Below are 23622 nucleotides of genomic sequence, written 5' to 3'. Positions count from 1 at the left end.
CTGCCAAAAGGTAGCAATCGGTGCCCCATCTTACAGACAAAGAAACTGAGGCTAGGAGGGTCAATTAAATTGACTGTCCAAAGTCAAACATTAGTGAGAGGGGAGGGACAGAACTAGGACTGTGACCTGGGTGTGCCTAGGCTAAGCGTCCCCCACGCTGTGCTGCTCACCCAGGTTTCTTGGCTTTCCTGAGTAGTTTGTGCCAATGTGTTAATTACTCTTCCTTGAAAGTGTCCATAACCTAGGGACGTGGGCCGTGCTGAGGCTGAAAGAGGAAAGACCTAAAAAAGGAGCCCAAATTACCTTGTAGTTTTCCCTAGGAGAAAACCGATAACCACATTTTATCTAAAAGTCAGCTAGCTAGTCAGATAAGATTCAGACTTAAAATGTAATCTTCGAGTGACTTTCCAATTTCCAGCCTTCTAATTGCCATGAAGCCTTCCTACCTCTGTGCAGGAGGGGAGATAAGATCTGCCCTGGCTAACGTGTCACCTGTGAGAATGCCCCAAGAGCAGGGCAGTTTGAGTGACCCGGGTCCTGACCAGGCACTGCGGCTCCAGCCTTAATGAAAGTGGGTCCTCTTCCAGGCCTTATGTCCCTGAGCTGACTCAGAAGCAGGGGCGGGTAGCAGCTTCACAGAAAGTTCTGCTTTGGAAACAGTTCTTCAGGCTGTTGAATGAAAAGGCTGTTAATCGTTATTTGGATTCCGATTGAAACTGGACCCTTTGTCTCTGGCCGTGGACCAGTTACACTTCCAGACAAAGGGACCTTTTCTTTGGCTGGAATTCCTCTGCGTCGGGAAGCTGTGACTGACGAGTGATGGCAAAGTGCATCTGCCTTTAAATGCTTTGGGTTCTGCTCAACTCATTAATGCATCAGATAAAATAGTTCCCATTCCAGGCAGAGTTTCCTTCTCCCCTCCTTCGCCCAGCACTCACAGAAAAGAACACATTCGCATTGGGTCCTGTAAAAGGCAGGTGCACACCAGTGGGTATAGAGGTAGAGTTTTGGATGCCTCGAAACATTGTAGTTCCGATTTTCCTGCAAACAGAGGCTTCGGGAGGACCATAGACCTGGTGCATGAGTCTCAGGACTACCTGTCAAAAACCCAGAGGGATTAGAAGATTCTTTGGAGATAGTGTGGAGTCATGGAAAGAGCATGGGGTCATCTCTGTGACTTTGGGGAAGCTGCCTTACCTCTCTGAGCCTCGTTTTCCTCTTCCGAAAGAGATAACGCTATTTCCTCCTGATAGATTGTGCTGAAGGGGTACATGCTCGTGAGTTCATGAGCACCAAGGTCCATGCCTGGAAGTCAGTGTTCCATAAATGTTAACTCACTTCTTCCCTTAAAGCAGCCCCTCGCCAAAAAGAAGGAGGTGTGTTAGAAAAAAATTTTAAAAGTGCAGTTTAATAGTTTGTAAGCAAATCTTTGCCATGTGACGAGCAGGCTTCTCCGTGCACGCAGAGAGAATGGGGCTTTGCCAACTTGGGAAAATGTCCTCTACATGAGGAGGAAGAATCTCCCTGTACGTCTGGCAGTTAGTTTAACTGTGGTTTCAAGAAATACTTGGTGTGTCCTAAGTAATTGTAGGTTTCCTCCATTGACTTGGGACTGAATGTTCCTTCTCTGAATTTTGTTTTTTGTTTTTTGTTTTTTTTTAATCCCTGGTCGTTTCAGCAGGGATTTCCCTCTTTCTTACTCATTATTTTAATAATTTGTCCTTCTGTTTAATTCACTCTGAAGCCTTCTCTGAGCACACAAGCGTACCAAGCACTGAGCTTGGCAGGGGGATGCAAAGAAAAACGATAAGGTCCTGCCAGAAGGGTCATTACAAACCAAAAAAAAGTGCTCTTGGTGCTTTGAGCAGTGTCCATAGAGGACAGCAAGGACCCAGAGGATGCTGGTGTCGGTATGAGTCAGGTCCAGGCAGGGAACAGATGACGCACAAAGTTTGGAGTAAAATCAAACAAAGGGTCTGTTACAGAGGTGTGGGCAGGGTGTAGGGAAACCCCGATGACCAGGCGGTCCCCTGGGGCTGCCCACAGTCTTACCACCCCGAAGCTTGCAAGGGGCAGGCAGGGGCATAGCCATCCTGAGTCTGAGGGGCTCTGAAGAGGCTGCCCGACTACAGCTTAGTCAAGGTTTCAGCCATGAGGACAAGGGAGCCATGGATATGGTCTGCACAGGCCGGTGTCCCAGGACCCATAGCAGGTGGGAGGTGGAAAGGGACGAGGTGGGATTGACCTGAAGGGAAGTGGAAGCAGTGAGTTGGTATCATCCAGGTGACAGGGATGAGGAGGAAGTCTTTAGAGATAAGGGTAAATATTAAGAATCCTAACAGCTAATGCTAATGTAGTGTTTTCTCTGAGCCAAGCACTGTTTTAAGTGCCTCACTCACAATAGTACTTTCAATCCTCGCAGCAGCCCTGGAGGGAGGTAGAATTTTATCCCCATTTTGCAGATGGGGTAACCGAGACACAAAGAGGTCCAGGAACTTGCCCAGGATCACACAGGTAAATCAACGAGCAAGCCAGATTTCAAACGCTCGCGGTCTGGCTCCAGAGTCCTTAGGGTACAACCGGAGAGCTAGTGGGGGATCCACCAGATTCGCTCTGGTGTCCGGTTCCCCGGGGGAAGGGACTGCAGGTGCCTACTCCCTGCTCAGAACTAGTGAGGCTTTTGACAGGGTAAGGAGGGGCTGGAAGGTCAATGGCATTTACAGGTGCTTGCTATCTTCTAAGAAGAGCCATGTCTATGAGGGTGGTCCCAGCTGCTACAAAGGCATGCAGCGCTCTCCTGACTGGGCCCACACAGCCCTTCTGTGTGGCCCAGTGTCTGTCCTTCCCCTGTAGTTGGCTGATGGGCACCTGTCTGTCCCTTCCCCGCTGTGCAAGTGAGTGTGTGTAGAGGGCCTTGGCTCACCTTCCTGCTTCATTCTAACAGCGGCAGCCACCGTTCTCAGGGGCTTAAGACACTAGACATGTGCTGAGCCCCATGTGTGCCTTCTCTCATCAAGCCTCACTACAAACCTGCACAGCACGTCTTACTAGTGTCCCCCTTTCACACACCGGGAAACCGAGGCTACATATTTATGTCACTTGGGGAAGGACCCAGGGCTAGTGGAATGGACTCTGAGCTTTTCCAAGGGACCCACCCCCGATGCCTGTCAGCGGAGCCTCAGGTGCTGGCCCTACAGTCTGGGGGCTGGCATTCCTGAGCCCCTAGCTGTGTGAGGGCGTTCTCTTCCCTGACCCTCTGTGCCAGGTGGCCGGGCAGCTGACTGAGCCTGGGAGTAGGAAGAAGAGTTAGGAGGCAGTGGGAGCCTCGGGGTGACTGTGTCAAGGAGATCTTCCCGGAAAGGATAGGAAGACACATGCAGTCTTTGAAAAAGTCAGTCTGGTGTCTTGAGTAGAGGAAGGTGTTCAGGTCTGGCTACCGAGCTTACCTTTGTGGAGGCTGCTGCCATCTCCTGATTAGCCAATGCATTTATACTTATGTTTTATGTGTATCTTGTTTATAGCGTACACATATCCACATACAAACCCCTCAGAATTCTAAATTATTTCTATTAATCTTAAACCCACTGTGAGCCCTCAGGCTCCAGCAGCTGGCATGTGGAGTGCTTTCTTGCTGCCTGGTGGACCTCTACTCCTCCCTCAAGTGCCTCCATGATGCTCGTCTCCACTCTGACGGACACCCCAGCCCATTCCCTATCCGGGAAATTTGCTCTTTCGTCATTGAAGCCTTTGCCGTGTGCTAGATAGTAGTTAGGCAGTCGCAAATCCAGGAATTCAGCAGTGGACGAGACCACGTGCCTGCCCTCATGGAGCTTAGGCTCGAGCAGGGGAGACAGACGGTAATCATGCAGGGGTGAACGATGCTGAGGAAATAGGGGAATGAGTAATGTCGTGGGTCACTTGTCACTTTAAACTGAACGGTCAGGAAAGGCACAGTGGGATGGGGATGTTTGCGCAAATGCACAAAGGACACAGAGGGAGTTGCTGTGTGGGCCTCTGGGAGGAAGTGACCTAGACAGAGGGAACAGCATGGGCGAGGGCCCTGAAGCTGATTCAAGAAAACAAGGAGGCCAGCCGGGGCAGGGTGGCCAGGAGGGGAGGAGACCGTCGGGGTGGGTGCCAGCTCTGGAGGGCCTCACCAGCCATTGGAAGGGCTTCAGCTTGTCTGCAGAGAAATAGGAAGCCACCAGAGGGATTAATCACACCCTCTTACGACTTCCCTTTTCTTAGCGCATCTCAGTTAGAGAACCACCCCCCTGTGCGGCCTTTATCTCTTTCTCATCCACCTCCCCTTAGAGACCTGAATAGCAGGATGGAGGTTCATCTCCACATTCGCTGGGCCCAGCAAAGCACTCAACAAATGTTTGTTGAAGGGAGCTTGAACCAATGGCAGGTAGTAGCTGGCAGAAGCCTGGGAAATCAGGGCAAAAAGGTCTCATGAGTGCTGGGTCCCTTGGGGCTCCTGGCTGCTGCAGCAGTAGGCACGGGCTGTAAAATCCTTTAGAATCAGGAGCAGAGAACTGTGGGGGATGGGGAGAGGGTGCCCGCTGCTGCCTTCACGTCACATCACATCAGGTGTTTCTGTTGCTGGGGCTGCTTGCCGGCTCCCCTCACCATCCCCGGCCCTGCTCCCTAACCAAGGTGTGGCCTTGTCCTGTGCAGGCATGCCTGTGGTCCTGTCGCAAGAGGTGGAGTCTGTTCTTGTGGGCGCTGCTATTCTGGGTGCCTGTGCCTCGGGGGACTTCGCTTCTGTACAGGTATGTGAGGGCCGAGGGGCGGGCCGTGGCTCCTCCCCTGTCTGAGGCTGTTCTTCCTCTTGACAGCAGCTCACATCTTGCAAAACACACGGAGGATATAATTAAGAAATGATAGGTTCCAGCCAGGGAAAGCACAAACACTTCTAGCCTCAGACATATTTATTGCAGTTTTCATTTGACTTGGCCTCCGTTAGTGTTGGTCGTTCTGTTTTCCTGTTAGGTTTTTTTTTTTCCTCTCCTTTAAAATAGCTCTTAAATGATTTCTTTTAATTTCCCCTCGACTTTTTTTTTTTTGGTAGCAAATGAAACAGATAAGTTTTAAAACTTGTGTTCTGTGTACATTTCAGATTTATATTTGTTTATTTCATCTTCATGTACCACTTTCCAAATAATTTTGAGGATTCTGACAATAAGAGGCACAAATGAAAACGTTAGCTTAAAAAAAAAAAGAATTAAAAGGGAAAATAAGGAACAAAGATATAGGAAAAAGGAAATAACTTGGGCTCCGTGACGGAGCACACAACTGGACTCTGAGCTTCCTGGCAGCCAAGACAAAAATGAACACATGATAAGTTGCATAATTCTTATTTTCAAAAAGAGGAAACATTAGTTTCTTGTGGGAGACAAGGCTTTTCCTGCCACCAAATTGCAAAAGACATTTCACACATAGGTTCTATGGAGAGATTTTGAGTGGTTAAATAATAATATGAACAACAGGTTTCTGAAAAGCTAGAGACGCAATTTAGGAGGAGGCTGAGAGCACAGGCTTTGGACTCAGGCTGCTTGGGCTCCAGTCCTGCCTTGTCTACCTCCTAGCTCTGTGCCCTAACCACTCTGCTCTTTCCTCCATTTCTTTCTCTGCAATAATCATCAGGAGCACATTATGAGTTCTTTCTCTGTGTTGGGAATGCATGCTTAATCCCATTATTCCCAGCGTATAGTTGAGGAAGCTGAGGCATAAAGAAGTGAAGTGACTTGGCCTCAGTTGAAACAGCTAGTGAACGTCAGAACCAAGAAGTCTGGCTCCCCAGCCTCCCCTGAGAGTTCAAGAAATGTTTGTTCGGAGAGCTTAAATGACTTGTCCAAGGTCTCCAGGTCAGGATGAGAAGCCGGGTTTCACACCAGTGGCCCAGTAACAAGAGCGCTATTTATCGCGACCCTTTTATGTTCGAAGAGCTGTGCTAGGGGCTCTTCCTGTGATCTTCCAGACACCTGTTACCTACATGGGCAGCAGAGGTTAAGCAACAGAGATCCAAAAAGGTGACAGAACTGAAGGGTACACTGTTAGAAACACAGACACAAAAGTCTGATTCCACCATCCATACCGCATTTTGAGAAGCATGGTTCACTGCACACTGGCCAAGCCTTTGAACTGATGTCTGAAATATCGCTCCTAAGGAATTGAATCCACTTGTGAATGCTAAGTACCCTTTAGCTGAAGTTTTTTTATCAAAGACAGTGCAACTGAATTCTCAAGGATTTCTGGATTTTCTGGTACTCTCTCCAAAACATTTGCGTGGGGTTTCTTTCTTTCTTTTTCTTTCTTTCTTTCCTTCTTTCTTTCTTTCTTTCTTTCTTTCTTTCTTTCTTTCTTTCTTTCTTTCTTTCTTTCTTTCTTTCTTTCTTGTTGAAATCTCAATTATTACTTTAATGCATCTGTTTATGGAGGTGTTCTCACAACTAGATGCCATTCCTGGGACAAACGGTAGCGAAAGCAAAGCAGTAGAGATGCTCCCTGAGGCCCTCATTGGTTTACATCATATTATAAACTGAACGTGTCCCCTCCTGTGTTATATGTTGAGGCCCCAACTCCCCCATATGTTGGTATTTGGAAATTGGGCCTTTGGGGAGGTAGATGGGATTAGATGAAACCATGAGGGTGGGATCCCCATGATGGGATTAGTGCCCTCATAAGGAGAGACACCAGAGAACTTGTGTTTTCTCTCTCTGCCCTGGGAGGACACAACAGAAAGGTGGCTGTCTGCAAATCAGGAAGAAGGCCCTCAGCAGAATCTGACCAGGCTAGCACCTTAATCTTAGGCTTCCAGCTTCCTGAACTGTTAGAAAATAAATTTCTCTTGTCTGAATACCCAATCTATGGTATTTTGTATGGCAGGAGGAGCGGACAAAGAAACGTCCTTTAATTTTGACAGTGTCCCTGTTTCCATCCTTGTGTTGTTTATGAGGAAGCCAAAGCCTAGAGAGGTTTCCATTTGCTCAAGTCCATGGTTAATAAAGAGCAGAAGAGGAATTGAAACTAAGGCACTCTGGATCTCTGTCCCATCCTGACTATCATTCTTTTTCTACTTCTTTCGACTTTTTTTTTCTTTTTTGTGTTCAGAATAGTTTGTGGCTTCATGAGTGTTTAGTAGTGTATCTTCTGAAAAGAAATGCCCTGTTGGTCACAACTCAGGAGATAGTCTACAGCTCGAACGAAGAGTGGTGTGGGATAGATAGGCCTGCTTCATCAGATACTCCATACCGTGACTTCGGGTGCCTCAGTGATATCTTGGTCAAACCTGGAGTTTCTAGCTCCAAGACGATTCCACTCACATCTTTCCCTAAGTGGAAAGTCTTAACCTTCATGCCACACTGGCACATCATCACTGCATGAGACTTTCCGTTCATCTTCTGGAACAGAATCTCAGGTAGAGTGCATCGAGTATTGGAATTGGTGATTCGAGTGTAGCTGCAAGTCTCACAGCATTTTAAAGACAAGCTCATCTCTTCTATTAAGCCTGAGGAAATATGTGCCCCTCCTGACAGTAATTTCTAGAAGATGCTGTAATCTAGTAAAGAGAGCCCCCAGCTGAGAGAGCCCTGGAAGCTCACCTGTCATTCCATTGCCCAAGAGAATCCCGTGGTCTTGACCTCTGTGCTTGCTTGTTGTATATCTTCAGTCAGTGGCACCTGGCCTCTCCAGGTACTTGCTGTATTTGTGTATTTCCTTTTTAAAAAATATTTAGAGAATTGCCACTCATGTGGGGCTGTTGAGATAAAGAGCCTTTGGAACCTCTAAGGACCTACATGAGCCCCAAGTGTAATTATCAACATTGCTATAATGATGATCAAACTGCTTTGGAAATGTAAACACATGTGGATGTGGCTTCATTCACCCCTCTCCAAAGAAGAGACAGCCACTTCTGTGCCCCAGGCCTGGGGATGAGCTCAGGATTCTGGCAAGTTGATGTGAAACAGAATTGCTTTCTCCCTCTGATTCGTATTATTCAACCTGAACTTCAATATACTTTTTTCTTTGAACTTCAAAGACCCTACTTGGTCTTCAAGGTGCCTGCTACTCCTTCCTTTAAGAAAGCTGAGCGATTCCCGACAGCAGCTTTCTCTTTCCATAGACCACACATTTGGTGGTCGGAGGAGGGATTTCACTTGAGTCTACCACAGTATGCAGACTTTGGTAGACTCAGCCAGAGTCCTCTCTTCCAGATGAATGAAAGACTAGGAAGAGTCCAGAGGACCTGGACTACACCTAGGAAAGAGGCCTACATGCCTGAAGAGATGGGGTTTCCTGATTTCCTGGGCCCGTGAGTGGGTGTCTTCAGCCAGGGGTAGAGCTCTGTGCTTCCCTGTGATGATCCGAACAGGTTCGAAGGATTTAGAGTCGCAAACTTTCCTTACAAACATTGCAAACCTCTCTCTATATTTCAATTTTGGGGGAAGTTTTGTCAGATGGAGAGGGCTAGGGGATAGAACGGTCTGGTGGGATGTTAGGGGAGAAATTAGTCAAGTACGAGGTCCACTGCTATTTCAAATTTTGGAGCCCACCAACAATGCCTAGCCTCCACTTCTTGTTCTTTTATTTGGTTCCTGTTACCATCAGAGTCTCTCTCTCTCTCTCCCCCTCTCTTCACTGCTTCTTGCCTGCCCTCCTCTCCCTTTGACATCGAAAGCTTCCTGCTGTTCCCCTTTCAAATGAGGATCTCACAGAGGCTACTGATCTAGCTATCCATCTGCATTAGAGACTAGAACAACTACTAATATCTCAAAGGGTTGCGTCTCTCCAGAAATGGTGTTCTCCATGTAAGTAGTGTTCCAGACTCTGTCTCCAATAGAAAGTGTTGACAAGCATCATGGTACAGTCATCTTCGTATCTGCAGCTCAATCAGGAAGAGGGACTCAAGCCACAGAGATGCTGTGTTCATGGTAGAAGTTATACTGTTGGGTAAGTGGGAGGGATCGCAAGAGGAAGTCTTCCTTCCTCCTTTTATTCACTGCAGTATGGAATCCACACAGCCTTGACCTCTGTGACCTTCCCATCTGACCACTCCTGATCCCCCCAAAGTCACCTCACTCCCTTGGCTGTCCATGCACTCCAAAGAGATTCTCTAATTCTGAGTATCCTAGAAAGCACATAATTATGATTAGAAAGCACCCTTCTGTAGCCTCCCAGGCCCTGGAAAAATAACAAACTGGAAAAAATACGTTTCTGAACTAACAACGTACTTACATTATCCAAGCACAGATGGTAGAGAGGTTCTAAGACATGCAAAGGATACATAAAACAAGAAACCAGTTTCAAGATGCCTTGAAAGACAACTCAGGCAAAATGGCAAAGAGGCAGAAATACAGAATCCCTTTCCACTTTCCGCTTCCTTTAGGCCCCTGCAGATGTCATTAGCTTTCTGTAATTTCTTATCTTAAAAGACAGGGTTGGTTTGTTTTTTGGTTCCGGATCTCCTTCTGTGACGCCAGCTTTAATTCCAGGAGTGCTCTTTAGTTGGCACCTTCCCCTCTGCCCCTCTGCCCTCCTGCCCCGAGAAAAAGTAGAGGAAGCAAAAGGCAGCAGAAGGAGACTGTGACAAGACATGAAAATGAATTCCCCAATCAATGTAAGGCACGTACCGGTGTAAAGAAAATAAGCCCTTGGAATCCACCAATTAATCAAAACCTTTCTTCCTCCCACCGTGCGAGGGCTGCCGCCTCTGTAAACCATGGACTCCGCGTGTTCCCACCATTAGCTCTCCTTGTCACGTTCCAGACAGACTCCCGTGTCTTGCAGACCACTACGTGTAAGTGGCCTGTTGAGAGGCGTGACTACTCACCCTTTCTGTAATGCGTGCCCACAAGAGAAGCTATCCACACTGACCGCAGTGGCCCGCCCTCGAGGTCAGTCCTTGCAGACAGGCTCACCGCTTAGCTGAAGCTTCTTCTATTCTTTTTCACAAAGTACACTTCATTTAGAGCCGATTATATTCATCACCTATTAGGTGCCTCACAGCCTGTGACTTCATACACGGTACAATGGATCTCCATTCTGTTTTATGTTGCGGGAGTCAACTTTCTGTGATTTTTACGGCTATTACATTTTACAAAGTAAAGCTGATTATGGTGATGTTAGTTTCTGGAGGTTTGGAAAGACTGCTCTGTCGTGGATGTTCAGAAATAAGAAACCATCCCATTTCTTGGCACATTCAATCTTAATTTGCTTTTTTTTTCTTTTTCTTTTCCTGGACTACAACTAATTATTCATGTTCATGGAGGGGGAAAAAAATAAGAAAGTTCAGTTACGCTGAAAGAAAAGTATAAAAACACTGATCTTACTGCCCTAAAATAGCCAGTATTGAAGATTCTGGTTTCTATACTTTTAGTATTTTTTTACATACTTAAAAAAATTTTTTTTTAAATTTTTATTTATTTTTGAGAGAGAGAGGGAGACACAAAATCCGAAGTAGGCTCCAGGCTCTGAGCTGTCAGCACAGAGCCTGATGTGGGGCTCAAACTCACGAGCCGTGAGATCATGACCTGAACCATGAGATCACGACCGGAGCTGAAGTCAGATGTTTAACTGACTCAGCCACTCAGACACCCCTTTTTGTACATACTTTTAAACCACTTTACATTTTTTTTAATTACAATAATGTGTTCATACAATGCATAGTGTTTTGTAGCTTTTTTTCCCACCCCGAAATAGGTAGTAAACATTGTTATTTGTTATTTTTATGGGTTGCATAATTTTATACGCACAGGATAGACCATGGCTTATTTCACCAATCCCCTCGTTTTGAATATATATGTTGTCTCCATTGTTTTAAAGAATGTTGCAGCTAACATCTCTGTAGCTAAATTTTTGCAGATACCCTAAATTATTTCCATAAAATAAATTAGGGAGATATTATACTCCCACCAGTGGTGGATGAAAATTCAGGGCTCCCATTTCTTGTGTGTAGGATGAGTCTTTTGCTGTGAATTTTAGTCCCATTTAGCTTTCATCCCCAGGCCTTTTATAATCCTATTCATTTCACATATGGTCCTGATATTATCAACTTTCTTTAGTAGCCTTTTGCCCTTTGCTGCTTAAGCATGTGTTTCTGGAGATATGAGATCCTGGTTTCTAATTAAATAGATTCAGATTTCTGATTGAATTTTCTGAGTGTCCTGTCCCATATGTCAGTGCCTCATAGAAAGTCAACAGAAAATCCTGGAATGAGAATTAGTAGTTTAAAGAAGGATTAAATTAAGAATGTGATGCTGGCCCTAACATTCATTATACTATTGCTACACCTGGTTAACAGTACATTCTTATCTTTTTGAGAATCATTCCCTCTCAAAAAAGCAACAAATTCAGGTTCTGATTAATTGTGAATCTCCTCTTCCAATCTACTTTGCAGAATGGAATCATGGATATGAAAGTCAAAACATTTGAATTCTGCAGGCCCCACTGTGCAGACAAAGACTCTGAAACCTGGAGGCATAGTCAAACCTTACTTGATACAAAGCGCATATTCGTTTTATCCCATCAAACAGTATCCCAGTAAATACATATACCTTGCCCAGGAAAGGTCTAGATTCCAACATGGCAGTGCTGCTGGCTTCACAGGGTAGCCTGCTTTGTAGAAATTATCAGCAGCCCACATTTGTCATCACTGCTTAGTTGAGTATCAAATATAGAAATAAAATTAAGAAGTGTACCCTGTTTGGCTCGGAAATTTTCTAATTCCTTTGCCTGGAAAAGACGGCATGCCATGCCCAAGAGTTTTGTTTTGTTTTGTTTTGTTTTATTTTTATTTTTATTTTATCTTATTTTATCATATGTCATCTTATCTTAGTCATAATACACCCACTCCCTTTTTACAGAGGTAGATACAGAAAAGCCCTTTAATTAAGAGACACTTTTTGTACTATTGTTATTAACACAAAGATTTAAACTCATCAACTTGTTTCCCAAATATCTCCCACCCCTTTTTTATTTAGGAACTTAAGAACTGGGCTTTTTATAAAAAGCAAACAATGGCCAAACCTCTGCTGAGCCCTTTAGAAACTTAGAAGGGTTACAGAACTATGTTTCTAAAATAAAGTTCACCAAACTCTAACTTCATTTTGTGCCAGACATTTCATACTGGTACAAATCTGCAAAGATATGTTAAGATCTTTCTGTGAAAACAAATGCTTACAAGTAATTAACTTCTCATTGCAATGATCATTTATGCCTTTACTTTTCATAATAAACTTTTTTTTTTGGCATAAACTGGAAATGAATGGGTTGGATATATATTTTTTTTTCCTTCACACTGATAACTCATGAAGAACAGATCTATGCTCCTATAAGCTTAATATTCAGAATAATAAGTTAGGCCATGGACTGAAATGAAAGACCAGAAAAGATAAGACCTTTATTTAAGTCAGGAATTTTCTTTAATTGGGAAAAAGACCCTAAAAATGACTACACACACACACACACACACACACACACACACACGCATACCACATACTACTGGACAGAGTTCAGGGTCATGAGATGTACAGAGGTCTTACTGAAGTCATCGAATGAATTTTGGTTGCATCATTGAGGCAAGTGATTAAGAAGTATTCAAAAGAGAAAAAAAACTGCAGTTTATTGGAGATGTCTGGTACTCTGCAGTGAACTTTAAGAAAGTACCAAGTATTCAGAAGTTGAGTGGCTGATCTTTAATAATTGCATATCACAGAAATTCAAACGTTTAAAATATAGATACCATGTCAAAAGTTGTTTATAAGGGCATTTCCTATGCTGTTATCATAGTATTTCCTATACTGTTGTAATAATTTTACAAATGAGGCAGCAGGTTAATGACTTACCAAAGTCAATACCTAGAAAGGGGTGGAGCCAGAATCCAAGGCTTAGTCTAGGATTTCAAAGTGAAGGGTTATTGGCCTTTGTCACAAAAGGAAATGGATTCTTCTGGGGCTGGATGTGATTGCTCTTGTTTAAAAAAAACAAAACAAAACAACTAGTACCTGTATTAGACAACTGGAATTTGGATGTACCTTAAAATATCGTGGTGTTAGTCAAGGGGCACTCTCAAATTAGGATAATTTTAGAGATTTTACTGGAGGGACTGTTTACAAGACTGTAGATCAGGGCATTGAGGGTCACAAGGGAGGATGTAGTACGCTGGGGTTTGTACCAGTTGAACCTTAAGAGGTGAAGGGAGAACCCAGTTGCTGGAGCCCCAGAACCCCAGAACAGAGGCCCGTGTGGAGACTACTGAGCCAGCTTGCCTGCCAGAGACCCTGGAAAGAAAGAGCTGAGTTATTGACCCCATTTTCCTCCCTCTTTCTGTTTTACTGCCGGGCTCCCCATTGGCTGGACTCAAAAGTCAGAGGGCAAGGGAACTTGTTGATGCAGTTGGTACAGGTAAGGCTGGAAAGGCCCAGAGAAGGGTGGGGAGGGGACATCAGGAGCACATGCAAATGTCCCAAACAGTCATCCAGGCTGGGCTGTTAGGTCTGTCTGAAGGCCAGAGGGCAATCTGTGAATGGTCTGTTGCAGATTTGTGATAAGATAAGGGACTTGCATCAGAATGTAAATCAGTTATGACATCTTATTCATGCTAAGATGTTCTCCATGAAAGAGTCAGTGTGTTTCTTCACATTCTGGGGCAAGCTCTGTTATGACCGGGCTGGTTGAATAGCACTGATGGAGACTTCACAGCTCTGCAGACAAGGACAGACATGGTCCTCAAAAGGTGCTCCTTTATTCCTGCTTTCATTTGCCTACTTTCCCTCTGCCAGAAACGACTAATCTTGTCCTGCACCTCCTCTGAGCTGGGCACTCTGCTAAGGTACCTTAGATAATGTTTAATTCTCACAAGTTAGGTTATTCACCTCACCTCTACAGATAGAAAACCGAGTGTGAGGAAGTTTAAGTGCCATGCCCGTCATCTAACAGCTACGAGCGGCAGAGCCACCAATCACATCCAGATCTGATGCCAGTCTCTTTGCTCTTCTTATGTCTGGACTGACCCAGGGCTCTTCTTAAAATTACCTGACATTGGGGCCCCAGGGTGGCTCAGGCGGTTGAGCGTCCAACTTTGGTTCAGGTCATGATCTCATGGCTGGTGAGTTCAAGCCCCACGTTGGGCTCTGTGCTGACAGCTCAGAGTCTGGAGCTTGCTTTGGATTCTGTGTCTCCCTCTCTCTCTGCCCCTCCCCTGCTCATGCTCTGTTTCTGACTCTCTCTCTCTCTCTCAAAAATAAACATTAAAAAAAATTTTTTTTAATTACCCGACCCTCGCACCCAGGAAATAATGCAGGATTGTAGGAGGATTGCCCTGGTTGGACACCCACGGCTGTGTTTTCTGTTGTCAGTAACAACCAATGTACGGTTTCTGGGAACAGATGTACCCAATTCCCAAAAAATCTGGTAGCACCCTTTATAGGTCCCATGTTTCTGCACTTCACAAGGCCTTGCCCGGCCCAGCCAGTCAGATCAGAAGGTGAAGTCAGTTTGTTTCTAAGTGGCTGTCATCTGTTCCCACCTCTTTTTAAACCTGGGAGGTGGAGAAGAGGATGGGGAGAAGGAATTCGTGAGAGGGATGCATTTCCTTAGAAATGTCATTAATTGGCTGGGCAAAACAAAAGAAGGAAATAAAATAGCTACTCCTTACTAAGCAAAGGCATCTCCTTCCCTTATCTCATTAAAAATTAAAAGCACTCTTGGTTTAAGTAGGGCAAATTAGTAATTAAGTGCTATATAATCAACTTGTGTAAACATAATATTGAAGGGGAGGCCAAATTAATCACTCCACTGGCTTGTTTTTGCCCCCATTAATGTACCTTTTACTCCGGTCCTTCCTGTGATGTCAGGATGCATTTTCTGCTCTCCTCCACCGCTGGACTTTGGGTGGGCCCCGCTAGCTCAGCTGACAGATGCCAGTGGACTAGATCTGGAAAAGGCATGCACGTGGGCCTTGATTCAAGTGGGTGATGGGGCTCCCTGTTCAATTCTTTAAGCCAGGGTTTGGCAACAAGAGCCTGCCATGTGACGAGGATGGCCGCGGGACAAAGAAGAATTAAACATATCTCAGTGCCCACATAGTTCCAATCTAATGGGGAAGAGACGGACACAGAAAGATACCATTATGAAAAAGTCTATACTAAGTAAGTGGCAAAGATCTTGGGGCCTCGCCTGAGCTCAGATCATGGCTCTGCCACTTACCTTGGGTGAATTACTTAATTTATCTGTGCCTCAGAGCCTTCATCTGTAAAAGATAACAGTAATTCCTGCATTGTAGAGATATTATCTCACAATTTGTGTTATAAGGAATAAGCACGTTAGAACATGTAAGGTGAAATAGTGTTTATTTAATGTTGGCTATTATTTTTTTAAAACTGCAGTTGCTATGCAATGGGATAATGGAGCACGAAAGAAGGAGTACCTTCCACTGTCTTGAGGGCTGGGAAAGTCCTTTGAAGGCAACGTTTGAGCTGGGCCACCGAGGATTAGCGAGTGATAGAGTGGAACTCAGGGGAGAGGCCCCGTGTCCCCAGGTCTGCTTGCAGTGGGGGGGGGGGGGGGGGGGGGGGGGCTTCTAGAAAGCAGTGAAAGGAACATGTGCCTCAATCCTCACAAATCTCTCTCCGTTTCAGCTCAGCCCAGTAAATATTAGTAATTGCTGGAGCCTCAGTTCTGTGGTGGTATGTTAGCTGCCTGCCTGGAAGCAGGACGGGGATGGGGGGCTCGGTGTGGAAGAGGGTAAGTGAGCTGAATCCATTGTGGGCAAGATGGAAGGAAATCAGATGGGGCAGGAGAGAAAAAGTAGCGCTCTCAGTCACTTTGCTGCACTCCAGGCTATGGCTTCTTGGCTCGATAGCTACGTGAACGAACCTGTCTGGACAAGGTACTTAATTTCTCTGAAATTCAGTTTCATATTAACTGACCCAGTGAGTTACTGCAAAGATTTTATGAATGAAAGTACATTTAGCACAGTGCCTGGCACACGAAAAAGCACTAATGTTATTTCCTGTGTTCATTTCATCCGCATGACAAACCTGTGAAGTAGGTAGTATCGTCCTACGTTATAAAGCAGGAAATTGAGGCAACAAGACCGCAATAAGCTGGCCTTAGGTCACATCGATGGCTAGTGACGGAATGAGCGTTTCAACTCAGGTGGTCTTGCTGCAGAACAACCCTGCAAACCCCCCGCAGCCCCGAGCTCCAAAGGGCACCTAGAGGTAGATTTACATATCACGTGCTAGAGAGAACAGGTGCCACGTGATTATGTCCAGGCCCCAGTTTCTTTTCTTTCTTGTGCCTGAGGGAATGGCAGGCCTGAACCCACAGCCAGGGTAACCCTTTAGCAGGTGGGGCAGGCCAGAGGAACGGTCAGCCCTTGGATCAGCAGGAATACAGCTGCTTGATCTTGGCAGTTTTGCTTAGGGAAGAAAACAGTTTGTTTACTTATCATTTATGCTTCGCTTCCATGAAGGATTCGTGGAGGCTTATAATATATGAGTAAGCAGAATAAAACTAAGCAAAATAAAAACTCACAAATCAGAAGCCATGTAGCAGGAAGAGAATATAACAACCACTTAGACTAGGGGATCCTCAAATTCATACACCTTCAGGTGCCAGATAGTCCGTATGAACATGGGGAGATACCAGCAAAGGACAGCATGATTTGGTTGTATACCAAGTCATAGAATGTATACTCTGCCGAAGGGCACTGAAATTCAAATTAATATAAATCCTGGATTGGTGAGTGCCAAACCAAAGAGCTTCATGGGACAGATTGGCCTATAGGTCTCTGACCCATAAATTAGAGAATTTCTCTGAGCTTCCAGGCAGCCAGGACAAAACTGGGAAATGTGTCAAGTCATACGGTGTCCGCAGACTCAAGGAAGTATACCAGTTCACCAAAAGAGACTACATTTTTCCTGGTACCAAATCCTAAAACTTCTGTTTCTTTAAAAACCAACTGAGAGGGGCGCCAGGGCGGCTCAGTTGGTCAAGCCTCCAACTCTTGACCTCAGCTCAGGTCATGATCCCGTGGCTCGGCTCGTGGGTTCGGGTTTGAGCCCCACATGGAGCTCAGTACTGCTAGCACTTCGGATTCTGTCTCTGCCCCTCCCTTGCTTGTGCACTCGTGTGCACTCTCTCTCTCTCTCAAAATAAATGAACTTAAAAAAAAATTAAAAAAACAATCTAGAAATCCTTCCATGGAACTTTCACAGAAGCAGCAGCAGAATTCATCATATACTACTTTGTTAAGAGCCTGGAGCATGATATTGAAACCTGACTTCGAGTAAAGGATCGCTGGGGTTTATAACTTTCAGGAGATGTCGCTTGACCCAGGAGTAGAAACTGAGAGCAGCCAGCACGGTCGATGGATGAGATGGCTCTTCACTTCTCCTCCCTGAATATCCCTTCCTTCGGCCAGCTTTACAAGCAAAGCTGCATCAGTGACCTAGGAGTGTGTTAGAGGACCTCAGTACCAAAGCTTTCCCCCAGCTTGGCATCAGGGAAGTGCTAAAATGAAGCACCCATCAATCGAGAAGGGCAACAGATGTTGAAGCATATCAAGTATCAGTAAACAGCAAGCCTGCAGAGGCCACTGAACTTGGGATCCTCTTAGCAAAAATACCCTGTTGCCTTCAAGAGGGAACACCATGGACTTTTATTAACTGAATTAAGTGATGCATTTGTTTTTTTCATCTCTCCTTTTTCTAAGGGCAGAATCAACGCTCACCGTGTTCTAGGCTTCCAGCCTTGGAAATGTAGGTCTTCAAAATATCCTTCCAGTGCTTATGAGAAGTTTCAGCTTATCCAGTACCCTCCTTTTTACTGTTAGAAGTATGATTCATATTAGAAGTAATGGCTGAAACCGTAGTTAAGAGCACAGACTTCGCTATCACCTTAATCTGTGTTCCAGTCCTGTGTTCACATGCTGTAGCTTTGCCTTAGATCAGTCCCTTCTCCAGCTGGCTTCCTCATTTGTGAAAATAAGGCTATTAAGAGTGTATACTTCATAACATTGTTGTAAAGATTAAATGAGATAATATGTATTAAGTATTTAGCACAGTTACTGGTATGAAAAAACTTTGAGCATTATACAAAATTGTAGTGGTATTCATGTCAATGCTTATTAGCTGACTATGAATTATAAACTGTGCCATTGCTTTGGATATGTTACTGAGAGATGGTAGGGCTGGTCATTTGCCTATTTGTTCTCAGGAAGCTTTATTCTCCCCTCCCGATCCCCGGGCCCCACTCTGCTGTGTACTACATTTCCCAGGCTCCTTTGTGGCCAGCCTCCGGGTAGGTTTGGCCAATGGGGGATACTGGTGGAAGACTGACCGGCAGGAAGAGGGGAGTTGTTAGGTCATCTCTCCCTGTGTGATTCCAGCTCTCAGCCTTTCCCCTTCATCCTCCACTTCTGGCCACTCAGCCCTTCTTTGGTTTCAGCTCCAGCCTGACATCTCCAGCTCCTGGCTCTGGTCACACCACAGCCTCCCATCATCCCTTGATCCCCAAAAGGGGTTGCAGCTTTCTGCCATTGCTGATCTCTTGAGTTACTGCAGGATCATCTGTTTGACTTTTTGGTTTCTTAGGTGACCTATGAAACCAATTTCTTGTATTAGATTCTGTTGAAAAACCTAGAGTAGTTTTGGTTCTCCTGACTGGATTCTGATATGGTTGCTTTTTAATTATTAAAAGAGAAGTCAGCCCTTACAAGCCCTTACAGCCCTTACAGCCCTCCACTCCCCTTCCTCTCTCCCTGTTGGAATGAGTTGGTCCAACTGGAGAAGGAGGGGCTGGTTATCCTGGAGAGCCATTCACTCTCAGTGAATGTGGTGCCCAAAAGATGAGGAATTGACCTAAGTATCTTTAGTGAATACCCAACTCTGTATAAGCCAACTCTAAGTTAGGCATTGAGGCCAACAGCCCCATGTAGCTTACTACCTCTCTGAGGAGACCAGACTTGTTACAAGTCAGAGCCAGGCATAGTCTAAGATAGTGTTTAGTCAAAAGGAATAGAAATCCTCTTGCTTGAGCCAGATCTTGGGACCATTCATTATTCTAAGTGAGTCACTGTATTAAGTATGTAATTATTCACAACCCTCCCCCAGCCCCGGATAAGGAAATGGAAGCTCAGAGAAGGCAAGTGATTTGCCCAAAGTCACACAGATATTAAGCATTAGCGTTAGGATTTGAATTTAAGTTTATATGTGTCAGAGTCTGTGTTTATTATTATATCTGTTCCTCAAAGTTTTCGAAGCTTTCTTCCTGCTTCAAAGCAGATAGTAAGAAAGCTACATACATAACCCATATTCTATGGTCTTCTTGTACAAATTTCCTTACAGAAACAGCCTTTTTTACCTAATTCTCACAATAGATTTATTTGGAAAGTATATTTTTATCATTTTTACAAATGACTAAACAGGCTCCGAAAACTGAAAGAACTTCTCCAAGGTCATACTGGGTGTTAATAGTCAAGCTGGATATTGAATACAGGTTTTTCTGTCCCCAAGCACACACTCTCTGCAGGTGACATCACAGTGCTGGATTATGTGGTATAAGGCCAAGCATGTTTTACAAATAAAAAAATAGATAAAAAGTTTTAAAAAGAGGAAAAGCCACCTTCAGGTTGGCTCTCCGAGGGAAAGATCTTCAAGTGGCTGATAGACTGGATAAATAAAAACAAGGCAACCTGAAAACAGAGCGTGTCATTACATAACCTGCTTTCTGCAGGAAAGACAAGTTTCGTCTGGGATAAGAAGTGGGGCTTCAAATGGAAATGTTAATCTAGGATGAGCAGAGAAGCAGGAGGAAGAGGGCTTTTCAGGAGGTGCTGTGAAAACAAAAGAATGAACAGACAGAAGGAAGATCAACTCAACCCCTGGGAAGGGTCCCAGGTCAAAAGGAGCAAAAGAGAAAGCTGGATATGTAATGACCACAGTTGATTGGAGGTGCTGGTTTTTAACTATAAACAGATCATTTAGGAATTTGATCAGGAATCTTGTGAGCATCCTTTGGCCAATATCCCTTGACTCTGTTCTTTAAAAAAAATTTAAAAAGTTATAGGCTAATAGTGTCATTTTTAGAAAATCAACATTAAGTGCTTTATAGGTAAGAACAGTGCTTCCTGCTTAGGAAAAATAGCCTGTACATTGATTCAGCCTGGGAGTAATTACAAAGGTTTATTACTTACCTCCAGTTTTGAAGAGTCCCTGAAATAGAAGGGAGACACTCTTTAAATGCCCCCTGGAAACTGTCCCGTTTCACTAGAGCACACCTGTCTGTGTGTAGGGCGTTGTAACAGACCGCGTTTCAGGATTTCAGGATGGAGTAGGCACCTGATGAGACACAGGCCACGGGCTGTGGGAAGCAAGCAACCCCCCTCGCACCAGTTCTGAATGTGCCCCTTCTCCCCTCCCCGCCCCCCCTCCCTGTCAACTGACACCTCTGCCCGGAGGAGACTGTTGGATAGAGTCTGTCAGAGTGAAATTCCTACCAAGCTGGCTGTGTCAGTTTCACCTGTCAGCATCTCTGATGAGGAGGGATCCTGGCAGATCAGACTGGTTTGGATAGTTGGATTACAGTGGTTGTCTTCATCTCCGTAAGCTGACTAACCAACCACTGCAGATGCCAGAGGAAAAATTCATAGACAATCCTGAAGTGGAGGTTCGAGCAAGTGCTTCGACTACTAGGAAACAGCAGACAATAGTGGGTCTGAGGTACCGCAGGGCGGTGGGGAGCCAGGACCCTTGTCTTCAGAGGACTCCTACAAATGGTTCGTGTACTATGCACCAGCCCCCTCTCTACACTTTTTGTGTTTGAACTCACTTAATCCTCACTAGCGTCCCATGAGGTCCTGATGTCAGTTGCACTTTGCCTTCTAGAAGCTGGATTATGAAGAGGTTAAGTACTTTCCCAAGGTCACATGGGTAGTGAGCTATGAAACCAGGTACTCTGACCCTACAGTCTGCTCACTAGGATAATATGGAAACCCATCTCTATAAAGTTGCTTTGGAAAACTCCTCTTGGCAAGACTCACCTCTACCCTTCCCCACCCCACCCCCACCCCGTGCTTACCCCTGGGGCTGCCCTTGAACGTTTCAGTATCTGCTTATCCCATGTGAGTGGGAGCTTCCAAGTAATGGACCAAGTCTTCCCCATAAGTAGGGGCTGGATAAATGTATGTTGTCCTGAGCTGCAGGTGAAATTTTATAGATACTTACTTGGCTGGTTACACAGAAAGCCAGCCGCCTAAAGCAGTGGTGCCTCTGTGGATAGACTTGGATTTAGAGTCTTTAACAGATAAACTCTGATCCAAGACCACCTAGATTATAGCTGAAACAGCTTTCCCTGTTTGCACCGGCACTCGCTCCAGGCTGCTCCTTACGATTCTCAGTTACCCCCATTTTTCAAAAACAAGCTCCCCACCCCCATCCTTAGTGGTTCAGTTACTGAACAGCTCAATGTGTGACTTGGGGCAAGAGGTTTATTGCCTCTGTGGGTCTCTGTTTCCTCATCTTTAGACTGAAAGAATCAAGCCTAGTTTTCAAAAAATTTATAGCAGTGGGACATTTGGGAGGCTGTTATATAAAAAAGACAGAAGGTGAATCATGGCTCCTTCTTACCCTTGTCACTCCTTGTCTTTCCCCACAGTAGGCATGGCAGCCTTGGAAGGTCTCTGCAGAACATAAGAAGCAATGGACTAGAGGAAATAACCCAAAATATATTAAAGTAATTAATATAAATACTTAATAATAGGGTACCTGGGTGGCTCAGTCAGTTGAGTGTCTGACTCTTGGCTTCAGCTCAGGTCATAATCTCTCAGTTAGTGGGATCGAGCCCCACGAGGGTCTCTGTGCTGGCAGTGCAGTCTGCTTGGGATTCTCTCTCTCTCTTTCTCTCTTTCCCTCTCTTTTTCTCTGCCCCTCCCCCAGTCATGTGCTCACACTCTCTCAAAATAGATAAATATTTCAAAAATAATAACGATAATAAAATAACTTCAAAATGGGAGTTCCAAACCACTGAGAAAGGTATGTTCCAGGGCTCTGGTGGTGGGACCTCTGAGCCTGCGTGATGGTTAGAGGCTGTGTGTTGCTGGCGAGGGGTGTCAGCTTGGCCTGATTGTGTACAGTGGGTTGGGGAAGCTAAAGCCTCTGAGCCTCATCCTCCTTGGCTGGAAACAGACTGCGTGTCGTGGCACTGGTGGATTAGAAATTCTATCCAGCGACTCTTAGAGATTGATTTTCCGTCTGGGGATCTGACCTCTTGCTTCACCAGCAGAGGGGATCAGACTGTTCTGGGAGGAGTCAGGGAGCCAGGCCTCTGAAAGGCCTTCCCTTTCTTTTTCTTTTTTCTTTCTTTCTTTTTAAACTAGTATGTTTCAAAAAGAATTTCTAATTACTTTGGGGGGCTTAACGCCACCGGTTTGAATCCTTCTTGGCACTTAGAGCTTTGAGATATCCATACCACCCCACCACCTTGATGCTTTGTGCTAGAATATTACTGCAGATTTAAATCCATTTATGCCACTGGATTTATCAAAAACTCTCTGGAGTCGGGACGAATGCCTCATTTCCTTTATTTTTGTCAATTTTCATAGATCCCTTATGTGAATGCCTCAAGGGTGAGAATCTTGCTTTAATTATTTCCATATCTCCAGTGCCTACCACAGAAACTGACATGGGATAGCTGCTTGGTAAATATTTGTTCATTCAGCAAGTATCCCCTTGGGTTCAATGATGAGCAAAATAACCATCATATCAATTCTCATCACATTTACAGCTGAGTATTAAGAGATAACAAAATAAATAAATACAAATAAATATATACATGCCTTGGGTTAAGGGCTATAAAGAAAAAGACTAGTTGCAGGGGAAGAACAAATGACTGATGAATGATTGAAGGCAGAATGACCTCAACCCCCAACCCTAATCCCCTGTTTCATCTCATCTCTTTGTAAATAATTATTGCTATTATTTTAGTTATCACATCTGCTATCCTTTCTTGGGTATCCACTACGTTCCAAGCCCTGTGTTAACATCCTCATTTTTTGTTACATCAAATTCTGAAAATAACCTTGCCACTTAGGCCTTCTTGTCACTTATTCCATATGAAAAAGTAAAGCCCGGGGAAGATCATTAACTTGTTCAGAGAGCTCAGGAGTATGAGAAATGAAATTTGAATCAAAGTTGGTCTAACAGAGTCTCTGCATTGAGCCAAAGGGGAAAAAATTCCAAAGGTTATCACTGGGAAGCCAACAGGGGCCCCTGTTTGAGAACACCACATCATACCGTGTGGCAAAAGGTCAATTATGTTTCTGTAGGTGAGAGGAGAAAGAAAGAGAAAAATCTCTGCTGGAGAGTGAGAGGGAAAAAGGAGGAAGATAGTGTTCCTGAACTGGCCATCTTATCAGCCTAGCAATAATAAACCATCACCTTCGCAACAGGAACTCTAATTAATGACAGATGTTGAGTTGCTTTAAAAACCACACCAACTGAATGCCGAGCCGGTGCTGTAAACCTCGCTCCCCTGCCACAGCTGGGCTTATCTTGTCGGAGAGACCTGCCTTTCAAGGGTGGAGCAAACTCTGGACTTGGCATTAGAAGGCTTTCG

The 23622-nt window shown here is 44.8% G+C and overlaps 1 protein-coding gene across 17 annotated transcripts in view; it reads left to right on the top strand.

The window, feature by feature from the left end:
- FGGY (FGGY carbohydrate kinase domain containing) overlaps positions 1-23622 on the top strand; it is a 423584-nt gene that overhangs the window by 340137 nt on the left and 59825 nt on the right. For all 17 annotated transcript variants that reach the window (XM_058717224.1, XM_058717223.1, XM_058717222.1 and 14 more), the window contains one exon: positions 4681-4775. In XM_058717224.1, coding sequence (XP_058573207.1) covers positions 4681-4775 — 95 coding nt within the window. The remainder of the gene's footprint in view (positions 1-4680; positions 4776-23622) is intronic.

Source organism: Neofelis nebulosa, chromosome 2 (assembly GCF_028018385.1).
Source record: "Neofelis nebulosa isolate mNeoNeb1 chromosome 2, mNeoNeb1.pri, whole genome shotgun sequence".
NCBI lineage: Eukaryota > Metazoa > Chordata > Mammalia > Carnivora > Felidae > Neofelis > Neofelis nebulosa.
Note: the sequence above shows the minus strand (reverse complement) of the source record. Positions and strands in the feature narration are given on the sequence as shown.